A 24,558-nucleotide genomic window follows, 5' to 3' on the forward strand; every position below is an offset into this window, starting at 1 on the left:
AACTTCAAAGGGCTTTGTGTTTGCATACTTTATACCCAGTCTCTAGCCAGTTTCATTTGTAGCACAGAAAAAAAAATGTATCTGATCGTTTTCCAGCTGGCACAGATCTTCCCTAACTGGGGTTTTCCTGAGTGAAAAGGTGCCTGTGTTATGCAAATAGGGCAATGCCCAGGGTTACCTGGGTTTGGAACTTGAACAGTGATTTAATCAATTTTGTCTGTAGGATGATCCTCCGATTAAAAAAAATAGCAGTAGATTCCTGGTGGTGAATACACTGAAGTGAGAGAGGGTAGCATGCCTTTATAAGCAGAAACAAGAGCATGGAACACTCTGCCTGAACCCCTGGCCATACTGCTGTAGTTTGGAACTGAGGAGTCTCCCAAAGGCTCATGCACTGAAGCCGTATTTGCCAACCTGTGGCGCTATTGGGAGATGGCAGACCTTTCTGAAAGGAGTAATAGGTCATTGGAAAGGTGTCTGGAGTCCTAGCCCCTTCCTCTTTCCTTTCTTGCTTTCTGGCTGTCACGAGGCAACTTTCTTCCCTTCGTTTTTCTACCCTGATGTTCTATTGCCTCACCACAGGCCCAAAGACAATGGAATCAACTTATTCTGATCGAACTTCCAAAATTGTGATTCCAGATAGCCTTTTCTTCTTTAAAGTTGTTTCAAGCCTTTAGTTAGAGCAATAGAAAGCTGACTACACACCCTGAGTAGCTGTGGGGATGGAATGAAGAAATGACAGACACACATCCAGTATGGCCGGGATAAGGTGGGAGTTTCTTTTAACTCTATATCCTGCCACTGACATCTCAGTATGTTTATTATGTACATCCCAGAATCGGGTGGTAAGGCAGGAGGTATTAGTTAGCCTGGGTAGGAGGTCTCTGAAGGCCAGCAGTCTCAGGCCATAAATACCGGGGAAGAGGAAGATGAGGTTGCTAGTCCTTGCACATGCTGACCAATTATTATTAAACACTGGTACTTAGACTTCTGAGGAAAGCTTTGCCATCCATGTTGAGCCTGGCCCACATGGGGAATCACCTTTGTCAGCATCCCATGGGTCCAAGACTTTGGAGGGCTTCATAGGGTTGTGCCAACTGTCAACAATACGCAAGATTTCATTCAATCAGGGCTTGCCCCCCTCCCTACACACACTTTCCATTTGAGTCTCCTTTATAATGAAACTTTCATCACTTAAGTATAGTTTTTCTTTTCATTTTGAGTTCTGCTAAGCTTTTCTACTTAACTTGTTGGCATACAAAAGAGTTCTACAATAGCCCAGAGTGGAGTATAACAAAAATTTATTTATTTGGGGATAAACTCACAGAAAGAGTAGCAATCCACAGTCCTCTGTGTGCACTGGGAACTGGAACTGAATTCAGCAGCCAAGAGACCCATGCACACTTTTTGTCTGCATTTAGAGTACATGAGACCATGCCCAAAGTGGGCTGATATCTTAAAAACTATTGGCTGAAGGAGTTCCCACATCACAAACCGCTTTTGTCTAAATAGGAGAGTTCTAAATCTAACACAAACTATATACAACAAGAACAAGTATCAAGTATTGTCCAGGAAAAAGTAGAGGCAAAACTGTGCATAAAAATTAGAATTACAACCAGTATGAACATCAAACTAGAATCATATGCTAAATGTTTCAATAGTTATCCTATTTAAAAATAACTTGACTAAGTCATGAGAGGAAAGTAACTATGACTATCTTCAACCCTATCAAAGACCTGAGAAGGGTATAATATTGTCTGAGTAAACAGGAAGTTCATTGTAAGAAACTTCCAAACCTCTAGAATTGACAGAGACATCTTGCTGCCTGGACAGTCACCCAAAATTCTTCTGTAATGTTGGGGCATCCATCTTCAGCCTATAGACTCTTAGTATCTAGCAGACTTGTAGATGAAACAGAAAATTTGTTTCACCTATATTGGCAGTTTGTCAGTTACTTTCTTCTGTGCCCTGAAGAATTCCTGGTAGTTTCTTCTGTGAAGTAGAAACTCTGAAGGAATATTACATCTTTTGGAAAGTTCAGCAGTCACTTTTCTGTGAGTCCTGCATACCCAGTTCATACAGCATGCCATCAAGCAATCCAGGCAAGAGCAGTTTCTTGCCCAAATGGCTAGCCTTGTCACACTAAATACAAATTTCATAATAAGTTTCTTCAGTGCCCATCAACCTCTGTAAAGTAATTGGTGCTGCCAGAAGCAGACATGTCTCACTGTTGAGAAAAGTCCAAGTTCTTAAAACATTTTAAATGCCATATTCTGTAGGACTTTGAAAGATTTAAAGAATAGCTATTCATCTGAAATATGTCTCTGTACATCTAGAAAACTTAACTAACATGACTATAGTTTGACTATTATAGATGATTATCTATTAAGCCATATGTAATTATATATTACATTTTTTAAATGAGTTGCATAAACATAATACCTTAAACAAAAGTAGAAATATACAGATAATAAAATTGACCTTATGTGTATCAATAAACCAAACCCCATGCCTATGTAAAGTATTCATTTCTATATCATATCCCTCTTTAAATGAAAACAAACATTCATAAACAGTCATTTAGGGAATTTGGGCATTGCTTTCCTCAAAATGCTTCCTGTTGTTTGATGGGTAAAGTATTTTCAGAGTTCACGGAGATCTTTCAGAGAGTCTTATTTCATCAAACTCCATAAACCTGGAAGGAATCCACAGTTTCCAATCCTCTGTAGAAACAAAAGCAGAGCCTCTTTTCCAAAGTAACATGTCCTTAGACTCCAAATTTAAAGTTAAGACACCTTTAAAATATATATGTTGGTTTAGTTTAACAGCTCATACGATGAAATGCTTCTCTGTACTTAGCTCATTCACAGTCAAAATATTAAAAGAATGCACAATAATATATATAATCCAGACTCTCTGTATATTTTTCATCTTTATGTGGCTTCTTTTTTTACTTTTCAATATTTATTTTTACTGTCTTTACTCCTTTAATCTATGACTGCCAGTCTTTTTATAACTGTCTATACTTTTGTTCCTTTCTCTCCCAAGCTTATGTACATTTTTTAAATCACACTGTGACCTGTTCAGAGGTTTATTTTTGTCTGAATCTGTCTTTATTGCATATCTGCAATCATTTTCTTACCAGGAGCACCATTTTATTTAAATGTTAAGCAGGTGTGGCTAGGACCAACTCTACAGCCCTGCTTGTTAGCTCTGCCCAGTCCAACATGGTGGAGATATGTTCACTGCCTCTGCCAACCATGCTAACCACCCCAGCTCTAGATGCAGCGGGTCTTTGCTGCCATTAAACAACTAGTAGCACATTGCTCACAAACCCCATTTAAACGCAGAACCTCACAAAAGAGCCAGCATGGACCAGGAAGCCACCATTTCTTAACAAAGACATGTAGTTTTTGCTGCTAATGCTGAGTCAGGAAGCCTTTTCTTAAAGGAATCATGCCTCTGCTTGCCACCAGCACAAAGAGTCTATCTGAAAAAATGCTGCTGTCAAGAAGCTCCAATTGACTCCCATTTTTGTGAGTGTAAAAGCCCATTTTTAAATCTTTCTTAGGCTTTTTGTACATTGCCAAATGCTGGGCATCATTTTGTAAAGTGGAGACTGCTCATTCGTTCCCAACCACCCAGATTCGAATAATCACACAAAAACTATATTAATTACAACACTGTCTGGCAAATGGCTTAAGCATATTCATAGCTAGCTCTTATATCTTAAATTAACCCATTTCTATTCATCTGTGTATCACCACAAGGCTATGGCTTACTGAATAAGATTCTGGTATTTGTCTCCTTCAGCAGCTACATGGCCTCTCTTTGACTCCACCTACTGTTTCTATATATCTTTTTTTCAGATTTCCTGCCTAGCTGTACTCTGTTAAGCCATTGGCCAAAACAGGTTCATTCATCAACCAAGAAAAGCAACATATATACAGAAGGACATCCACATCTTAACTACACTACATTTGTACCTTACAGTTAGAAGTGAAGGTAGTATTTAGGATTTCAGTTTAGTGGGAGGCATTATGTAGATAACATTGCTCTTAACCAGTGAAGGGTATACCAACGAGCAATTTAGGCTCAGTACTGAATTGCAGAATACACAACTGGTATCAGGATAATACTTTTTGATTTTTCCATTCCAATACTGAATATTCTCATGTTATTAGAGAAAGCATGTCTCTTTATCTTATGAACATTTGACAACATTCTGTATTAAACCTGACTTACAAGCAGCAAAGCTTTATTCAAGACACTTTTTTAACTTTATGACTTTTCTGCTTCAACAAGCACTGTTGTGATGTTTAATGATCAGGAACACTCAAGGTGGCTTTTATGTTCACATCCAGCTCCCCACCCTTGCACGCCATGCCTCCTTTCACAGAGTACTTTCCTAGCCTTCCACTAGGCTTGGACCCCTGTTACCTCCCTGATAGAGGTGCTATTGTTAGCATCTCCCTGGCCCCAGGCCGTTTTGCTGCTCTTTGCCATATGCTTATTTGACCCTGGCTGTCCCTCATAGCAATTACCTGGCAGTATCCCAACTGCAAGTTTCTATGTCTGTTTCCACTTCTCCTGCCAACCTCCACCAGAGGGTAAAGTTCTTCCCCTTGCCAGCTCAGGGCCTCACATGCTGTGGGCTGTGCTGGAACAGAATTAGTGGGTGAAAGCAATTGGGCAGGCCTAATGTGTAAGCTTAACTCATTTTGCTCAAGGCTAATGTTTGGAACATTCTGTTTCTTCTGGGAAAACCACCTGACTGGGGCTTTTAAACATGTAAAAGTCGGATGAAGACTTATTGCTGGTTTAGATATTTAGAGAACCCTTACAAAGAAAAGAGAAAGCATTTTTAGATGGGAGAGTGAAATAGTCATCTAGGAAGAAAAAAAGAAGCAAATCTAGAAAGGAAAAACTGGTTTTTCTCTAGCACTAGGATTGACAAAAGAGATGTGATGGATATGTCACACATTCTTTTTCCTCCTCCTGTACTGAACTGGATTAGAAGTCCAATTGCAAGAGAGCTGAAAGTCAGAGATGAGAAAAACTTTCAGATAAACAGGTTTTCTCCAAGATCGGGGAGGCCCAAAGCTCCCATGTTCTCAGCTTTCCTCTGGCCTTCAAGGAAGGCTCAAGGAACACCTGCTCAAAGCACCTTTGTAGGTGGGCATCCTCGGCAAAGCCACTAGTAAGGCCTTCAGCAGTGGCCTCACTGATTGACAGCTGTGAACACAGTTGAGTCTTTGGGGAACTTCTGGAAATATGTAAGGGATCCATGGGGCTTTGCTGAGTGCCATCTGGGTAGAATGGTAAGAAAAAGGGGGAAATTTAAGACATACTCCTTTAAAAAGTATTTAGAATTTTTTGGAGATTGGTAATTGGTGCCACCAATATTTAATTATCCAAAAGAGAGAAAAAGGGAGAGAGAAAAGAAAAGAAATGAACGTTGGCTTTTACCTTATTCCATATGAAAAGCGATGAATTCAAAATAGATCACTGATGTCAATAGTGAATTAATTCTGTAACGCATACACAGCTCTTTATGACTTTGTGTAGATGGTTTTTTAGGGAGGACACAAGTAGTGTTGATCATGAAAAAAAGTGAAATTTGACTTTATCAAAATTTAAATGCATTTGTTGAAAAGACATTTTTGGATGCTAGGCATAGTGACTTGTTCCTGTAACCCATGCAATTGAGAGGCAGAGACCAAACAATCTCTATAAATAACTGTAAGGTCAGCTTGAGGTACAATTTTTTTTTTTAATTAAAAAAGAAAACTTTAGACCAAGGGCTAAAGCTGAGAGATTGAAAAATGTAGACCACCAAGGCACTCCAGTTCTGATCCGCTTCTGTACCAGGGGTTGAATCAGGCCTGTGTCTGTTTCCCTCTTGAGTAGACTGGAGGCCCCATCTACACAGCCTTGCTGCAGCAGCTCCCCTCTCCAGGTAGCCAGATGGGAATTCCAGACCAGTGTTGTTTCCCTGGACATTGACACAGCTGCCAAGTTTATTGGTGCTGGGGCTGCCACTGTTGGTGTGGCTGGCTCCAGGGCTGGCATTGGAACAGTGTTTGGTAGCTTGATTATTGGCAATGCCAGAAACTTGTCTCTCAAGCAACAGCTCTTCTCCTATCCCATTCTGGGCTTTGCCCTGTCTGAGGCCATGGGGCTCTTCTGTTTGATGGTTGCCTTCCTAGTCCTCTTCGCCTTGTGAGGCTCCATGGGGTCACCCAGCCGTCCCTGCTGCTTCGACTCCATGCCGGTCCTGGTGCTGGAGGGCACTAAGCTTCACCATTAAACAACAACATTTGAGAGAGAGAGAGAGAGAGAGAGAGAGAGAGAGAGAGAGAGGAGAGAACTTTAGGAAAATGAAACTACACTCTTTTTGGGAAGAAATAGAGGAAATAGATTTGTGTTCTGAATAAGGAAAGAGACCTCACTACAATAGTAAAACAAAATAACTCCATTGTAAATGAGTAAAAGTTCCACAATAGGGTATTTGAATAACCAAACAGAGATATAAAATTAAACTCAAATTAAAACCACAACAGATGTCACGCCATCCCAAACGGAATGGCAGAAACAAAAAACGCTGATGATATTACATTTCACCTAAGACGATTTAAATAATAAATGTCAAACTATTTCTTTTTTTTTTTTTTTTTTTTTTTTTTTGGTTTTTCGAGACAGGGTTTCCCTGTGGTTTTGGAGCCTGTCCTGGAACTAGCTCTTGTAGACCAGGCTGGTCTCGAACTCACAGAGATCCGCCTGCCTCTGCCTCCCGAGTGCTGGGATTAAAGGCGTGCGCCACCACCGCCCGGCTATGTCAAACTATTTCTACTCCATGTTTTACTAGAAGTGCCATGATGTAAGAAAAAGACTATGGAATAAGAGGATAGGGAACTGTAACAAAAGAGAGACATCTTTATTTGTGGGTTGTATACATCAAAAGAATTATGTATAGAAAAATTATTTTGAGTGATAGCAGTTTAATAAGTTATCTGCTTAAAGTAGTCAATATTGTAAATAGGCACAGGTAGAAAGAAGCCTGAAAACAAAGCATGTAGCATCACAAATATGAATTACCTAAGAATAAATCTGTTGGAAGATATGTAGAGGGGTTTTATTTTTCCTTCAGAGGAGGTAAGTTGTAGAATATCCTTGAAAGAAAGTATAAAGGAGTATGACAAATTAAGTAATATTCCATATTTGCAGTTCCTAACACCCTTTAGTATAAGATGTAAATTATTGCCAAACTCATTTATAGATTCAATTCCATCCCAGTCTATACGCCACAGGTGTGTGTAAACTAACAAGCAGATGCTAAAATACTTTAAATGTGCTTACAGTAGCTAGGACATCCTCAGTGGGTGGGGGAGCCTGTCAAAAGACAGCCCCCAAACATTCGGCTATTACCACAGGAAGGAGATGGTCTTAAATCTTAGTAAAAAAAATAGGCTTTTCCATAAGAGATGATGAACGAACATATGAAAATAGTGAGCCTACTCTAATTCATAAAAAAGTTCTATTTGGGAAGTTTAAATTATGAAGTACCTAGAAAATAAAATACAATAATATCAAGCACAATACAAATTTAGTTATAAATGTTATAAACAAAATGTAATATATCAAACATAATATTTAAGACATATTTGAAAATTTCTAAATAGTGATACGAGATTAAAATCCTTACATGTGCATTTAATTGACGTAAAACATTGCATATATATATATGTATATATAATATAGGTACAACCTTAGTAATTAGAGACACAATTTAAATGTCTAATTATTACATGGTCACTTAATTTGCAAAAAGTGTTAAAAGCATCACTTGGGCACTAGTGTCAATATATTGGTACTTATATTTATATGCACTGTAGTGTTTGTAGAAGCCTTAAACTAAAAACATCTACAAATCAATCAATAGTATAAAACATAAAGCATAAATTATATAGTTTTACAATGGAATGTTACATAAGTAAAACTAGCAACATAACAATATAATAAACCAGAGAAAGATGATTTGATTGAAAAAAGATACAAAAGAATTCAAACAATATGGGTCCATTTACACACAAATCCTAACCTGTCATAAAGTTACATGTTTACAATACACAGGGAAGTAACTATAATGAAAACACAACAATCATCTAAAAACATGGAAGTTAGTTGGAGAGGAAGTAAAACAATGGGGTTTAGGGCTGTGTGGCCTGGTGGTGGCTTGAGGAACGGTCATTCTCCTTAAGCTATGCATACAGTTCTTTTGTATTGTGTAACAGTCCAGTGAAAGGAAAAAAAATATTTTATGGGTGCACTGTGGAATAATGAATTAAAATACTCAGAAATATTTTGCCTTCTAAAATCTAGATTAAATTTTTAGCTGGTATCTTTTGTTTGGGGGATTTAGTAATATTAATAGCAATAATAGTACCAATAATAATCGCAAAAGTTACCATCTGTCAAGTCCCTCTGAAACATTAACCACTTTCACCTCATTTCTTACCCCTCATCTCTGTGAGGTACATGGTACTACTCTCATTTAATAGATGAGAAGAACCAAAGCTTAGGATGGCCACGTAGCCACTCTGAATTTACACAGTAAGTGAATCTCAACTTCAAACCTCAGCTCACTCCCTGTAATGCCATGGGTTCCCACTAGGCTAATCTCTTTATTGTGGCAAGTTTGTTTTATTTTAATGGAATTTCATTTATGTTAAAAAGAAAACAAATGCTTGCAGACCAGTGAGTAACTTTAGAAAAGCAGATAGGTCATATTTGTTGCGACAATCTTGTCTGACATTTTTTTATTATTTTTCTCTATATATTATTCTTTACTTAATATTTATTGACAGTGTATCTTTTTATCCATAAAAATTCAAAATGTATTTGGTCACAATTGTCCCAGCACTAGGGAGGCAGAGGCAGGTGGGATCTTTATGAGTTTGAGGCCAGCCTGGTCAACATAGAGAGTTCCAGGACAGCCAGAGCTACATAATGAGACCTGTCTCAAACAAAACAAAACAAACAAAAAAATCGGAACCTACCACAAATACTGTTCTAGATTCTTTCATTTTTCTCCCAACTTGACCACTACATTTATTCTTGTATTGTTAAATATGGCTAATGAAATGGTGGTACTTTTTCTCTTGAAGATACTATCCTATTTAAACAACTCTCATATTCACATTTGATTTTAATGTTTTATTGCAATGTATTATTATTATCATTATTATTGGTAGTGCTGGAGATTGAATACCAGAGGCAGATACTCTTTCCCATGAGCTACATCTTTACTCCATAATTAATTTTTAAATATAAAAAAGACGCTATGATACTATCAAGAATATTATCTGCTCCTTTGAAATAAAACTCTGACATGTTCCAAGGCTGTACTCAAAGTGCCTTTAATAATGTTTAGCTGAGTTTTCATTTCCTACCAAGTGAGTGAGAGTAGCAGCACCCACCACTGGTCCAGCTCCTTCACAGTGAGCATTTGTTCTGGGTGAGAACTGGCTTGGCAGTGCCTTTCAGTCTCCTACTGGCTACAATGTATCCTTTCAGACCACCAAAAAATGTGTACTCAAATTCTTCAATACTTTTGAACATAAACCATAAACACTAGCAACTTAATCGGAACTATTCTGTAGTTGCCCCGTTTTCTTTTACCTTTCAGAGAAACAACATACCCCAGTGGTAGGTGAGGTTTTCACAGGTCTCCCGATCAGCCGTTACTGTGCCCCCTACTTCAGGGTTTTTCCTTGTGGAAAATTTCTCCCCTGAGCCTTGCCCACTGGGAGAAGCCCGCCAGCTTTGGTGAGGGAGCATGACTTGAGGCTTGCGCTTCTGTAATTTCATGCCTCGTTGCTATCATAAGCTGCTTCTAGCTCCTGAAATCCTCTTCCAATTTAGAAGGTAGAAAAGCATTTCTAAGCCTGCTAATATAAATATGCTCTTCTCCCAATTCCTAAAGCTAGCAAGCGATGATTCATGCCACAGAATGGGGGTTTCATAAGTGGGCAGCAGCCTCCTAGATGCCCTCCGCTTGTTTAGAATGGATAGTCTCGCAGTGGTGTGAATTTTACCTTGTAGCAAGTATCTTGCTTTCTTCTTTCCTTTTTAGACTTAAAGAACCAACAGAAGGGAAATACATATGAGGGATGTGGAATGAGGCAGAAGGAAACCTACGGCATTGGAATGGAATTATAAATACGTGTGAATTAGCACATAACATAGAACACAATCATTTTCATTGTCATGACCAGAAGCAATGACACCACAGTAGCAAAGAGCATCCCTATGCCCAGCGCTTCGTGGTTTTTTTAGAACATCTTCATGCACTGGTTTTGATTTTTGAAAGGTCGTTCTTCTTTAAAAAGAACCACCATTCCTTGAAGGAGTGGAAAATTCCAGAAATAGAATAAAAATGTAGAGGAAGTAGAGAGTAATCAAGACATTATTGGTGTGTCAAAAGTACAGCTTTTGCAACAGCTTGAGCATCAAAATGAAGAATGTAAGGTGTTTCTTTTTTTTTTCTTTTTCCTTTTCTCTCCTTGTGTGTGTGTGTTTGGTTTGGTTTGGGCTGACTTTATACTGACACTTAAAAGGGAAAGATGTGGTTTGGGATGGAAGCATTGTGATGTAAGAGAACATCAGTTAGTGAGTGTGGAAGAAATGGTAGGCTCAGAAACCCACTGTTCCCTAAGCACCATTGTAATCCATCCAATCAAGAATAGATACTAAAGACCTGGGCATGAACTGGTAGAACACGGGATACCCACGGAGTTCCTTAATTTACATATCATTTAGACATTGAAAATATATTTATAGTAGAGAAATCTGGTGGATACTGCCATAATCAGACCATCAATTTACCTTTGCTAACTAATGATAGCATAGGTTAACACTGTGTGCCACCTGTTGGGATATCCTGAGAAAATTATAATATTTCTTTGACTTTCTTGCCATGTGTCTAACTTGGTTCCATGAGGCACAGTCAGGTAATATAAGCTGTGATCATTTATGAAGCTGTATTTGTCAGGAGTTTTCAAAAATAATAATTTCATGTGGAATAAAAGGAAAAAGAATGGAGCGACTGCTTCCTAAATAGAGAAAAGAGGATTTTTAAAAAGACTGCAGAAAATGCACTATGGGATCATTGATGGGCCCTGTTATGTGAGAAAGGTCTTCTTTCTGAGGAGACATGCTTCTGCAGGTAGGAACGAAGTCCCATAAAAACCGCAGCTGCAGAAATGGAGACAGAAACAGCAGACGTAGAAAACACTGACACTCGGTGACAATAAGAAAATCGTATACAGCTATGTACTGTACTCTTCTTGTATTGCCTCTTCAGGTTTGAACTTTAAAATATTTTAAACTCATTCATTTTTTTTTACTGCAGTGGGAACCAAACCCAGGACCTCATGCATCCTAGAGCATTTTCCTACTGAGCTGCATCCTTAGCATCCAGGCTTTTCTTTGTTTGTTTTTGTTTTTAGGTTAGGAAGCAAAGATATATAACAAAATGGTGTAAAAGTCATATAAACTTTGGGAACTTATTCGCCAATTTATTTATGAATAGTGTTGCATGATGTACTTTGTTTCTAAGGAAATATCATGTGCTGTTTTCTAAACAACGTATCCAGTCAGTGCTAGGTATTTGAATTCCGCAATAAATAAATAAAATGGCACATAATTAAAAGAACAACTAACCCAACCTCTATAGGAACAATTCACTAAAACAGTTTTAATCTGTTTAAAATAAATTAACTTTATATGATCCCATTTATATTTTATGTAGTTCTGCTCTTTTGCTTTCACATTTTAAAAAGAAAAAGGAGCACACACAGATAATTTATTACATACCTAAGAAACATGAGTTTGTTTCTTTGTTTCCGTGGCAGGGTGTTATATATGCTGGCAAGAACTCTACTAGTGAACCATGCCCACAGCCTGCCTGGGAGTTTCAGACTCCTTGGTTTTTGTTACAAAATATTTAGCTACTTACTCACTGTCACTTGGAAAATTTAAAGGTCTAATATCAAATGGACTGTAAACAAGTCTGGACATTTGGTAACATCATTACCCTCTTGGCTGAAAGTATCCTATCTCCGGGGAGATAATAAGTGGCAGAAGCTAACTTCATATAGCACTCATTTTTTATTAATCACAAAATCTCATGTCACATGGCATTTTGTACTAGAGGAAAACTACCAGACTCTAACTCTCTCCCACGCATCCTTTTCCTTTCTTCAGCCCCAGGTGACCCAGTACTGAGGGTTTAATTTATGCCTTCCTGGATCTCAGCCTTGGTTACTTGGAACCATCAGCTCCAAGCTGCCCAGTAGCACTTCTCCCCACCCCATCCCCACTTCTTTTCACAAGATTACTTTATGAATCATATTAAAACTGAGTTTTCTTTGCAAAATTAGAGTTTGCAGATCATAGAATTCACATAAACAGTTCAACAGTGTTTTAAAACATTGGGTAAGTTGTGTAATCATTACTATCAAGCACCATCCAGTGAAATCCTATTTACAGCTAAATCCTGCAGACTGGTTTTGTGTGTGTGTGTGTGTGTGTGTGACCATATATATAAACATGAACCCTTAGTATGTGGCCTTTGTCTCTGACTTTTTTCATTTAGCACCATGTTTTAGTACATTCGTGTTGTAGCAAGCATGCATGTTTTGCTTCCGACTAGTATTCCATTTGCATGGACATACCACTTTGTAGTCTCCCCTCACCAAAACTTTGGTTTGTTTCTAATTGTGGCTATTGTGTGCACTGCACCTGACAGTGTTTATGTGCAAGAGTTGCATGTTCTTGTGTTTTCATTGCTCTTCCCTATGTAACCAGTAGTACTAGACTTAGGGGAAGCAGCTTAAACTGATATTCCACTTTCAAAAGCATCTGGGCCATTTTCCATTCCTATCTTCTGTCTGATGAGAGCTTCTCTTTCTCCCCATCCTAGCTATGTTTGTTTCTCCATCTCTTTAAAATTAACACTTTCCTAGTGGATGCAATGTTATTTTTTTGTAATTTGAATTTTCATTTTCCTGATAACTGATTCTTGATGTTCGCATATTTATTTTCTGCCTGTCTTTTCAAATCCTTTGTCCACTTTTAAAATTGGGATGTATTCTATTAGTGAGTTGTAACAATCTGTTGTATGTTCTGGATGAAAGCCCTTTAGCAAATCTTCTGTCCTTTTTTTTTTTTTTTTTTTTTTTTTTTTTTTTTTTTTTTTTTGGAGAGAGGGTTTCTCTGTAAGTTTGGAGCTAGCTTTTGTAGACCAGGTTGGTCTCAAACTCACAGAGATCGGCCTTCCTCTGTCTCCTGAGTGCTCGGATTAAAGGCGTGTGCCACCACCTCCCGGCTTCAATTTCTGTTTTTATGGTCATATTCTCTAGTGCTTTATGATAGGTGTAAAAGTAATTGCTAGGCAGGCAATTAGAACGAAGCAGCTTTTGTCATCTGCATCTTAATGTCCACGACAATTGCTCCACTTTTGTGTGTAGAAGCCTTGCTGTTCTGGAGACATTCAGCTGTGTATAAACAGAAACAATCGGCATTTCCTGGTCTGCTTTAAATGCCAAGCAGAAGGAGAGCTGCCAGTGATGCCAGTTCATGTGGCTCTTCAGATTTCAATCTCTTCCTTGGGTAGTGCAAATGTTGCCTTAAAAGAAAAAAAACCAAGAAATTCTGTCCTTCTTCATTCTGGAGAATTTCATATATTTCCATATTCTTCCCTGTCCTCCTCCCAACTTCCTTTCCCCCTAAAAAGAATGGTTTTCCCTCCCCCAGCAGCCATCACCTCCTAGCAAGGCGTGAGGCACAGGGAACCCTTTTGCCTGGTTCGTTCATGTGTCTGTCTTGTGCGGGTAACGGCAGCTGCAATGAATTCATAAGTGTGAAGCCGTGTGATGTCCAGAAGACAGCAGATCACAGCACTCCCCTGGGTCCTCCAGCTCTTACGATGCCTCCTCTTTAGTGATGTTCCCTGGTACTTGGCAGTGACATAGAGGGGGAAGTGGTGGTGTGAATAAAGACATTCTATTTAGTGCTGAGTTCTCAGTTATTATAACCAAGGGTTTCTTGGCTCTGTGAAAGGCTATTTTGCTTCTGTTTTTATTTTTTAAAAGTCATGTAAGTCCAAAATGTCAAGGAAATACTGAAGTCTTTTTAGGCATAACGAGCATCTTTAAGCTTTCAGAGTATGTAGTGGTTATGGACTTCAGGTCCTGAGGCCGGATAAAGGACTATGAGGATGCACATAACACCTAGACTTTTGTGGTCAACTATTGTACCATGTGGCTTGTCTTCCAAGTCATCAAGCTCGAACAGCATGACTTATCCGAACTTACGGTGAACATTGTCACCAAGTTTATAAGACAGACAACATGAATTCTTTCATTTAACTAAAAAAGTATTTAGAGTATGTAGATACAATCAAAATCATTCTCTCTAGTGATTAAGTAGTCAATACTGCTGCAGAAATTACTTTACCTATGTAAATATGTATCAAATGTGTTTCACCTTGCCTGCCTAAGGCACCGAATTGTTCTAATAAAAAGCTGAACAGCCAATAGCTAGGCAGGAGAGGGATAGGCAGGGCTGGCAGGTAGGAGAAGGAGGGAGGAAAAGAGAGACATGCCTGTGGCCAGAAGCCAGACAGCTGACAATCAACCAGACACAAGAAGCAGGAAAGTAGGGCATAACATAGATAAAGAGAAACAGATTAAAATCAGAGATAAAACCAAGCATTCAAAACTAATAATAAGTCTCTGTGTCATGATTTGGGAGCCAGCTGGTGTCCCAAAAGAAAGCTTGCTATAAAATACTGAGCTCCAGATTCCCCCTCACATTTGCACCTCCCAGGGCCATCTCATTTCACATCACCTTTGTCCTTCGAGTGTACAGAAGAAATCATCCCATCTACTGTCTTTCCTTATACCCTGTGTCTAATCCATCATAAATCCTGTTGACTTCAAATGAAATACGGAAGTATGTGTGAGATTCTAGACCCTCTCAAAAAACATTTTAGGGAACAAAGGAAGAAAATTAACTTTTGGATTTTGATAATAGTAGTGTATCTGCTGGCCCTGGTTCTCTAATGCTTATGGCTAGAAGCCAAGGACATAGATATTCTGACTTCATTTTTATGGCTTAACTGGAGGATGTGGCTACATACATCTTCCTTATCTGAGAAGGATTTGCCTTTGTCAGCAGTTCAATCACACCTACGAAAGTTGGTAACCTGAAATCGGTTCAGCATTTTGAGAAGACTTTATTGAATAATGTATCTTTTCCCTAAAGAACTACGTTTTTGGGATCCTAGAAAAACAGCAAAGTTCTGCTTCTCAAATAAAATTCTGTTAGAATCCTTCAAATGCCTCTTATAATGGGAAACACCCACTTTTGTCTTGACTGGAAAACATTGATCTAAATTTTAAAAGAGGAAAAAAAAAGAAAAAGAAAAAGAAGCAAGGGTGCAGGAGGCTGCAGTGGCAACGGAGCACAGAGGGCATAGCAAAGGCTGGACAAGGGGTGACAACTGTCTGGGTCGTGAAGAATTAGAGAGCGGTCTATAATGTCAGTTTTAGTCTGTTGGCAATGTAACTTTTTTTTTTATCAAGTAAATAAATCCAGGAACAGTAGACCATTCTCTTCTTTGTTCCTACCTGGATATGTGTGCCTTTGACCTTCCCCCTAAACTAGGGAGAGTTGGAGACCCTTGAAATACAAAGGATTGAGTAAATTAAGCAATGCATGCTAAATGCATTCAGAAGGCATCATGCTACATCTGCATCTCTGCATAATCATCACCACAAATGTGCATGTCACTGGGGGCTCCCACTGGCATCCTGGTAGCTGAAATCAGGTTGGAGAGGAGTATGAGACCACCAAGCACAAATCCAGCCCTGTAATTACGAGGGCACTAAGGTGATATTTCATCCAGCGTTCTCAGTTCATCCTCTCCCTACCTGACCTTTGAAATGGAGCCATCGGCTTTGAAAGGCCTGGCATCTAAAATTAATATTCTTCCCCGTCTGACTGAGGAAGCAACAGCTGAGCAACATGAGATCAAGAGCCTATTAGTTTAAACAGGGGCTCGCGGTGGCATTTGAGACAAGCCACTTCCTCTGGTGGTAGACACTTGTCTTTCCAGGCGACTTCTGCCCACTGAGAGTGAAGTCTTTTACCAGAGAGTTCTGCAGTCGATTTGAATTCTGCAGAGTTCCTGTGATCTGCCAGAAAGAATATTCTACTGGCAAAGTGGTTCAAACTCCAGGATGTCCTCCTACAGATGGTAATCACTTTTGTTTATTGTTACAACCTCTCCAATCTCCCTTTTCTCTCTCTGTTTCTCTAGATAATAAGTTGTTCCAAATTTCAGGCGCGTCAATGCTTAGTAATTCTTTATGGAATGATTATGTGTTAAACCCCGACTTGTCTTAATATGTTAATTATTATGGCTTTCAGTAACTCCTGCAGCTCAACATTATACCTTATCAATAGTTCACCATTAAATAGACAAGCATCTATCTTCTTATTTTAGTATTTTTTTCAGAGAAGTTTACAACTAGTAATAATGGTCTATAATGTATGTGTAGAGTTCTAGTTGATGTTATTTGCATTTGAATCTTCTTGAAATCTAAGTTCTTTAGGCAATATGTAGGATTTTACAGAGCATTGAATTGAAAGCACCTTGTAACTCTAGTAGATTGTTTTACTCTATGAGTTGTAGAAAGGAAAGGTGACGTTTCATTGGCAGAATTGTGAAGTAGAGACAATGAAGCAAATTTCAGAGCATTTCCAGCAGGGGGCCTCGGGGACTAGACACAGAAAGCACAAATTCACATCTTCCTTCATCATTCTTTCCCTGAGTGGCCAAGTAATGTGCGAGTATACAGATGCATTTGTGTGTCTAGAATTAAATGCTGTTTTGTAGTGTGTGCATTACCTAATTTGCATGGAGAGCATTTCCAAGAGATCATGCAAAGCTTAGCTCGGCGTTCAGCTGTCAGTAAAGGTGCAATGAAAGTGATAGGCTATGTTCTTCATATGAAATGGATTTTTTTTTTTGCACAATCAATACGAAATGCCTTACGATGTAGGCAGAAGGACTTGGGGTGTGGCTCAGAGGTAGGGATGCTTGCCTAACATGTGTGGGGTATTGAGTTTAATCCCCAGTACTGAATCATTTAAAGAGAGGGGTGCAGGCAGATAATTGCTGTGGTGGAGACACCACCCCAAAAGGAGGCCCAATTGCAGAGGAAGAGAAAAAAGGCCCTCTTCCTGGACCAGCCTGTCCTACAGGACTGTGAGGAGCAAGACTTGCATACCAGTCAAATACCCCAGCTGTCAAATGTGTTTTAACCAGTCATTTGATATGGCAGAGGAGTTTTAAGTTTGCCCCTCATCTCCCACAGCCTGGTTAATTTTAGTCTGTGAAGAAAAAAACCTGACAATGAATAGACACCTAGAAGAAACACATGCTCACAGTATGGGAGTGTGAAACTCAAAGCAGGCCAACATAGTAGGCTGTGCTGAGAGCCTGGAGGGGCCCGAGTTTGGACTTCTGGGGTGAAAGGGAGAGAGAAGCCCCTGAAAGGTCGAAGGAGGGGTGACCAGACATCAAGGATGCAAATGCAATCATCTCTACAGGGCAGGTGTCATCTCTGCAGGGCAGGTGTCAGGTCCTCTGTCTCATCTTCCTGTGGGTAATTGAACCTTTCCTGGATTCTAGAAAGGGGTGATATGTCAGAAATACCGCTATGTTCATTTGTTACTTTTTAATATAAATGGATATAAACTTTCCTTTACAAAAGGATTTTCCCAACAATCCTGTGTGTACAAAGGTCTGTGGTTTCTTTGAATAACCCACTTGAAGCATGCCGCATAAGCATAAGTGGGATGAACGTCTTACTTCCTCTCCCTGTATGTCTTGTTTAATGCAATGAGTGCTGTACATAGTCACCTGGGAAGGTGCTTCTTACTATTTGATTTTATGGGAAAATGTAAAAGTAAAAAAAAAAATTTCCTTTAAAAGTTCCAGCAACGGACAAAGTTCCACCGTGAACACCAACGTTGTTCTTGATTTGGGAAGTTGGTAGTGGACAAGTGACCTGAGCTTTCCGTGTTTCCTTCCTTTATAGCCAAGAGAAAAGAGTACTGAAAAGTCATGACTGTGTGCTGCTCTACAAATCGGAGACAGGCGGAGATGAAAGCCCCACTCCAGACAGCAGCCTACTCAGACTCACCACCAGCATGCTGAAGGTGAAGAGGCTAGAGGAGATCAGCTCCTGCCACAGCAGTCACCCCCTGGAGAAAGTGGCCTTTTTCCAGTGCATGGAGGAGGTGGAGAAGGTGAAATGTTTTCTGGAAGAGAATTCTAGTGAGCTGGATCTGCAGGCTGGAGACCATGAGGTAATCATTTCTCCCTGAACTCATGGGGAGTGCTCTTTATGTGACCCCCTTCAAGTTCAGTGTTGTCATTTATGTGTAGAACTAAGGGAGGCTTGAGGGCAGATAAATCTCCCTCCCACTTCTCCGAGGATTGTGTGTAAACTCTGCTCTTGAGTTGGGTTGACAGCTCAGAAGCCTTCGAGTGTTCATTTTACCGGCAGTGACTGAAGAATTTTGAAGTGAGTTTCTGGGAACTGGGACTACAGTTCCCACAACTGGTAGAGGGTGGGCATAGCATTCCAAAGACCCTGGGTTTGGTATCATTACCCCTCTCAATCAAATATACATGTACACATGCATGCATATTTATGAATATGCTGTGGAAACACATCTTACAGAAGGATCATTTAAAATATGTGTTTGGACTGAAAACTCAGGCAAGTACTATAGGGGATAACTGTGCAGCTTTCAATTTTCCAAAGATGCAGTGCTCTGTGAGAGGTAGAGCTATTAATAGCAAATTCCAGAGAAGGGACAGCAGTCCTTCCTGATGGCATGATGGTGGAACTCCATGCCCATTGCACAGAACGAGTGCTCTGAGCTGCACCAAATTCATACATGGAGTTGCCTAATCTGATAAAAAAAGATGATAGGTGTTATTAAATATAGTGGTATATTATTTGTATTTTGGTAAATATATCTTGCCTGAAGACCAGAGGCAAAGCTAAAGTCACAAGAGGTCAGGCAATGGTGACACACACCTTTAATCTCAGGATTTGGCAGGCAGAATCAGATGGATCTCTGTGAGTTCAAGGTTACCCTGGATTACACAAGATCAATGCAGAAACAAATCCAGGTGGTGGTGGCTCACATCTTTATTCTCAGTACTAGGGAGTCACATACCTTTAATCTCAGCACTAAAGGGAATATAAAATTAGAAGAGAGAAAGGCTGTCAGTTTAGTTTACAGTAGCCCAGCCTTGGTAGAGGTAAGACTTCTCTAGTGGCTTGACTGCTTTGCTTTTCTGGTTTTCGGGTTGAACCCCAATTTCTGTCTCTGGGTTTTTATCATTCATGCTACAATGAGAGTAAGTTGGTTAATATATCCAAAGCATGGTAAGCATGTGTGGTATGTGGCTGTGTGTGTGGGTGGGGGTGTCAGCAGTGGAAGGGAGAGTAGACTCGCACTGCCACCACAATACTGAGGGGACATAAGGGGACACCTCCACCCCCATGCTCCACCACACCTTGTCAGGGACCCCCACCAAAGTAAAGGCATATCATTGACTATACTGTAGAAAAGAATTTCAAGATAGAGAGACACAATAGTTGGTAAGTTTGTTAAGTAGTGAAAATCGAAAGTGTGTGTGTGTGTGTGTGTGTGTGTGTGTGTGTGTATGAGGGGTTGGGAAAAACATTAAGACGGGACATGGGTGTCTAGGTGTCCTCACAATGTCATATATGATTCTGTGGATTTCTAAGTTCAAAAGATGTGGGCGAGAGGTAGCTGAATGGGTAAAGGTGCTGACCACACAAGCCTGGTAGCCTGAATCAGAATCCAGGAACCCATATGAAGGTGAACAGAAGAACTGATCCCACAGAACTGTCTTCAAATCTCCACACACATGCAGTGGCTCATGCATTATACCCCATCGCTCTCACACACATAATAAATAGGAAAAAACTTTAAAATATTGATTTACAACAGGTTTAAAGGTTAAACAAAATGTAAAAATCAAGTAAAAGTTCTAGGGGCTAGAGAGATGGTGAAGAGCACGCAGCAACTGTGAGAAGGACACGAGGCTGGTTCTCAGCCCCCACAAGAGAGCCCACACAACAGTCTGTGACCCCAGCCACCAGAGCCCTCGGACCTCAGTACACACAGCACTCCAGCGGACACATAAAAATGAGCTGGTATTCTTATTTTTTCTTATCTTAAAGAATTTCCTTTTGCAAATGAAATTGTAAGGTTGTTTCGCAATGTGTATGGCATAGATTTGGGATGAGAGGAGCACTAATATAGTAGACCTCATGGCCCTAAACTCCCGGACTGAAGCCATCCTCGGGCCACAGCCTCACAGGTAGCTGGAACTATCTAGGTGTCTGCGACCACCCAGCTACTTAGATACAGAAGAAGAAATCGTCATAGGCAGAATATGAGCTATGAAAGGCACCCTTGTAAGGACTATGAATAACACACACGAACAGAATTTATTTTCTCCTCAGGAATTTCTGAAGGAAGCAAGAAAACATCTTTCACCGCTTTGCACAACAGAAATCAACAAACAGTTTATGTGGCTTTGATTATTTCTCAAGTACACTCATTCTCATAATTCTGTGAAGTCATTTTGTTGCTATTGTTGTTTGGAAATTTTTTAAGAGAGAGGGCTTTGTGTAGACCAGCAAGTGCTTGGACTTGTGTATAGCTTAGGATGATCTTGAATTTCTGATCCTCCTGACTCTACCTTCTAAGTGTTAAGGTTACAGGGTGTGCCACTGTGCCAAGGTTGTGTGATAAAAAATTTGGAATTAATTGCCTTGAAGTGGAGGTAATGGTGAGCTGGACTATAAACTTCCTTAGGAAGAATTACTTTTGTGATTACCAACTGTTCTAGAAAGCTAGAAACCTAACTTGGAGATTATATATTTTGAGGTTTTGGGGGAAAGATCGAATCTGCAGAGACCCTAAAGGAACTAAGCAAACATTTTGTAGCAGGGCCTTTCCTGCCTCCATGCTACAGTTGACACCGTAAGATAGGAACCAGTGACAAGGAGTGCCATATGTCCCATTCGGTTTTTTATTTATAAATGGAGAAGTGTTCAGGGATCTCAGCAGCCCTGCCCTCCTCTGGCCATGTGTAGAATGGACAGGTGCAGGCATCAAAGGCTCAGAGCTCTTTCTATGGTGGTTGAAGCCCAACCTGAGGGCGCAGCATAGCCAGCAGGCCTTACAGCTGACAGGTAGAGAAACCGCCTCAGATGCTGGGCTGTGTGGACACAGCTGGGCTACCGGGGCTGTCTCTGTCTTCCGCAGGGCTACAGCAGATCTTCCCTACACCCCTCTCTTCTCTCCCAGGACTATTAAAAAGACTTGTCAACCTTCTCACTGTACTCTCTCTTCTCCCCTTCCCGTTCTCTTTCCGAGAAGATTAGGGCTTTTAATGGTAGAAACATTTGCTGGCTGCACTGAAAGGCAATTTTCACTGGATTTCAGACACTCTGGGGACACGGCTTTGCTCTGGAAGCTTGGAATATACGGTTTCCAAAAGCAACTTTATCTGCTCTCAGTCCCAAGAGCGGGAAAGCTGTATATAAATTTAACAACCTGTATTTGTTAAAATAGTTCAGTGAAACTCAGGTTCTTTTTTCCTTTCCGGTTCTTAACCAGAATTTTCTGTTTCATTTATTTTTCCCTTCACTGAGTTTATTTTAAACTACCTTTCTCTTCCTCTAGATTTTTTTTTGTGAGTGAATTATTAAATACTTCATAGTCTACTACTCTGCACTTGAAACATTTAATTATTTTATAATTGTAACTTTGTTTCTTTAATTTTTTTTCATTTTCCATTTGGTTGTGTTTTTAATGTCCTTTTCCCGCTTGTTACAATATCTTGAATATGAAAAGGTTTATGACTTAAGGGACAATTCATGGGCTTTCTTCTACTTTCTCCCGCTTTTCCATTCCATATCTCAAAATTAAACTTTGGAGGGTAGTATAGGCCTCTCCCCAAGCAAGGAGCTGGCAATAGATCAGAAGTGACAGTCACCTACCCTAAGATTGAGGCCACAACTCAACTTCCCATCCCCCAGACATTTTTCTTTTTCTTCCTTTATACCACACTTAAGGAGCTCTCGCATTCTTCAGCTCAGTCTCAACCTCCACTGGGCACTGAAGCTGTGCCATTACCAACACCCTGTATTCCTCACTTCTGGAGTCATCTCCAACCTGACTCCCCACCAGCATGATTGTCCTCCCTACAAGATTTTGCACAGGTCAAGACTATGCTGTCCTCTATGAAACGCCCAGTGTGAAGCCTAGATTATATATTTTCTCCTTATCCATGCCCTTGCCCCAGCCTTCCCTTGAGGACATACATAACACTCCTTTGAAAGATCATGCATGTACGAAAATCAAATAAATGGATGAATAAAATATCTTTAGCAGAAAACCACATACCAAAATACACTAGATCTAAACTTGTTCAACGTATGCATTGAGATCAAGTAGAACATACAAACAGTTAATCTGAGTGATGAGTTTTATAGCCACTGTGCACATACCACAAAGTTATATATGCTAAATAGTTCTCACAACTATAATTATAATTACTTTGATATAATCAAATGCTGACTTTCAATTAAATGATTATAGTCATACTTTTGGTGCCAAGGACCCAACCTAAGGTCTCAAGGATATGCTATACCCCAAGCCATATTTCTATATTTTATACTCAAGATGATTTATGCTTACCTCTCTTGGGTTTCTCAACCTTCCCGTGTGATCTCCTTTCCTGTCATTTCTCCTGAAGGTTTGGTTTCAAGTATATAAACTGGGGGGGATTAGAGTATGGATGATCCTTTTATAAAAATGTCTTTCTGGGCCACTCCTCCAGAATTTTACTTATAGCACTTATTCCAGGCATTGGATTGCTTCTGAACCGATACTAACCATGATTTTCTTGGAAACGTTTCCTTTAGTAAGCTCCGTTTTAGAGCTGGGAATGTACTATAGTCAGTGGCTTGCTTTCTTAGCATGCATGAAACTTGAGTTCGAGCAGTAACACCACACAAACTGGACATGATTGCCCACTCTGTGCCTGCAACCCTAGCATTTAGGAGGTAGAGGCAGGAGGATCAGAAGTTGACGATCATTCTGAGCTGTACAGAAAGTCTGGGGCCAGCCTGGGATGCATGAGACCTTGAGCAAAAACTCAAAATACAATACTACCATCAACAAAAACAGCTTCAATTCTTCCATAGTCCCATCTAGAGGAGAGATTAGGGTGGCTAAATAGTCACAGGCTCTCACAGTCCCCAGGATTTTACATGCCTCTCACAGCTATTCAAAGACTGAACTAAGCAAAAATATTTCTTAGCCAACTGGGCATAAGACTAGAAGGTTGGATAAAGCATGGGTGTCTCTATTTTGATTGAGTTGGTTGTTTTAATAGCTGCTGACATTTCCTAACAGCTGAGAGGAAATTTTACCACCAGTCGTTTTCATAATGACTATTCTTAGTTCGCAAAATAGCATAGTGAAGGATGAAAGTTTTTAATTTTTGAAGTTACATTCTTCCGCTCCCCACCTCCCTTTTTGCTCCTTGTCCTGAAATGGCAAGAGAAAGCTTCCTAGCTGGCGTCGGCCCAGTTGGTGTCAGTTACAACGCCGCTACTAGTCCTTGACCAGGGGACAAACACACGTGTGTCAGTATAAATTATTGCCAGCGATCTCCCTCAGTCCCTGCACCTGTCTCTGGTCTGTCACACAAAGCTGTCGTGTGTTTCCTTTTAAAGAAGCAGAGTATTAGTCGGCCGTGTAACCAGAGACGTCCAGTGTGGGACTGCACACAAAAAAAATCCCACTGCCGTTCCCAATGCCCACTCCTCAGAGTAGAGCAGGGAGCACAGGGAACTTAGAAAGTGGTCCTGCTAGACCAGGGCCGGGAAGGCACCTACAAGGCCAGGGACGTTCCAGCTGCTCCCAGAGAATGGACGCCGCACGTCAAAGAAACGACTTCTGGATTGTAGGTAGTGTGTGCCTTCTGTCGTCTTCAGTCTTCTGGCGCCTGTTTCGGTCAGTGGTGACATGGGGAAGCCCCAAGCAGGCTCCTGCGCTCGAGGATGCACAGGTAGTGAAATTCTCTTTACTGAGGGCAGGTTCACTTTGCAATTCTCTTTGACTATTGCCAGCTCAGAAGTGGTGCTCACCAAAGGCAATTGGTCCATGCCTTGCTGGATCTTTGCCCAGGACGACTGTCTTAGGACGGGCTGGGATAATAATAGTGACATGGAGCTCCTTCCATCGTTTCTAGCAATTGGACCAACCTTCGGGGAATCTTGAAGCCACTGTACCAGGGATTAGGTTAAGCTGATGATCTTCTTGGGGTATGAAAGCTGAAAAGAATGTTGGCATCAC

General features: G+C 40.2%; 1 protein-coding gene and 1 pseudogene across 3 annotated transcripts in view; both read left to right on the plus strand.

Annotated features, from left to right (window-relative positions):
- LOC121433940 overlaps positions 1 to 6,226 on the plus strand; it is a 12,740-nt pseudogene extending 6,514 nt beyond the window's left edge.
- The window catches only part of Mylk4 (myosin light chain kinase family member 4), a 107,444-nt gene that overhangs the window by 10,795 nt on the left and 72,091 nt on the right, over positions 1 to 24,558 (plus strand). For 2 of the 3 annotated variants that reach the window (XM_041632684.1, XM_041632683.1), the window contains exon 2: positions 18,174 to 18,444. In XM_041632684.1, coding sequence (XP_041488618.1) covers positions 18,174 to 18,444 — 271 coding nt within the window. Of the gene's footprint in view, positions 1 to 18,173; positions 18,445 to 23,876; positions 24,272 to 24,558 lie in introns of those variants that run through there. The other variant, XM_041632685.1, reaches the window with a different exon arrangement.

This window comes from Microtus oregoni, unplaced genomic scaffold (genome assembly GCF_018167655.1).
Source record: "Microtus oregoni isolate MIOR12 unplaced genomic scaffold, Mior012 000042F_ref0000377, whole genome shotgun sequence".
Taxonomy (NCBI): domain Eukaryota; kingdom Metazoa; phylum Chordata; class Mammalia; order Rodentia; family Cricetidae; genus Microtus; species Microtus oregoni.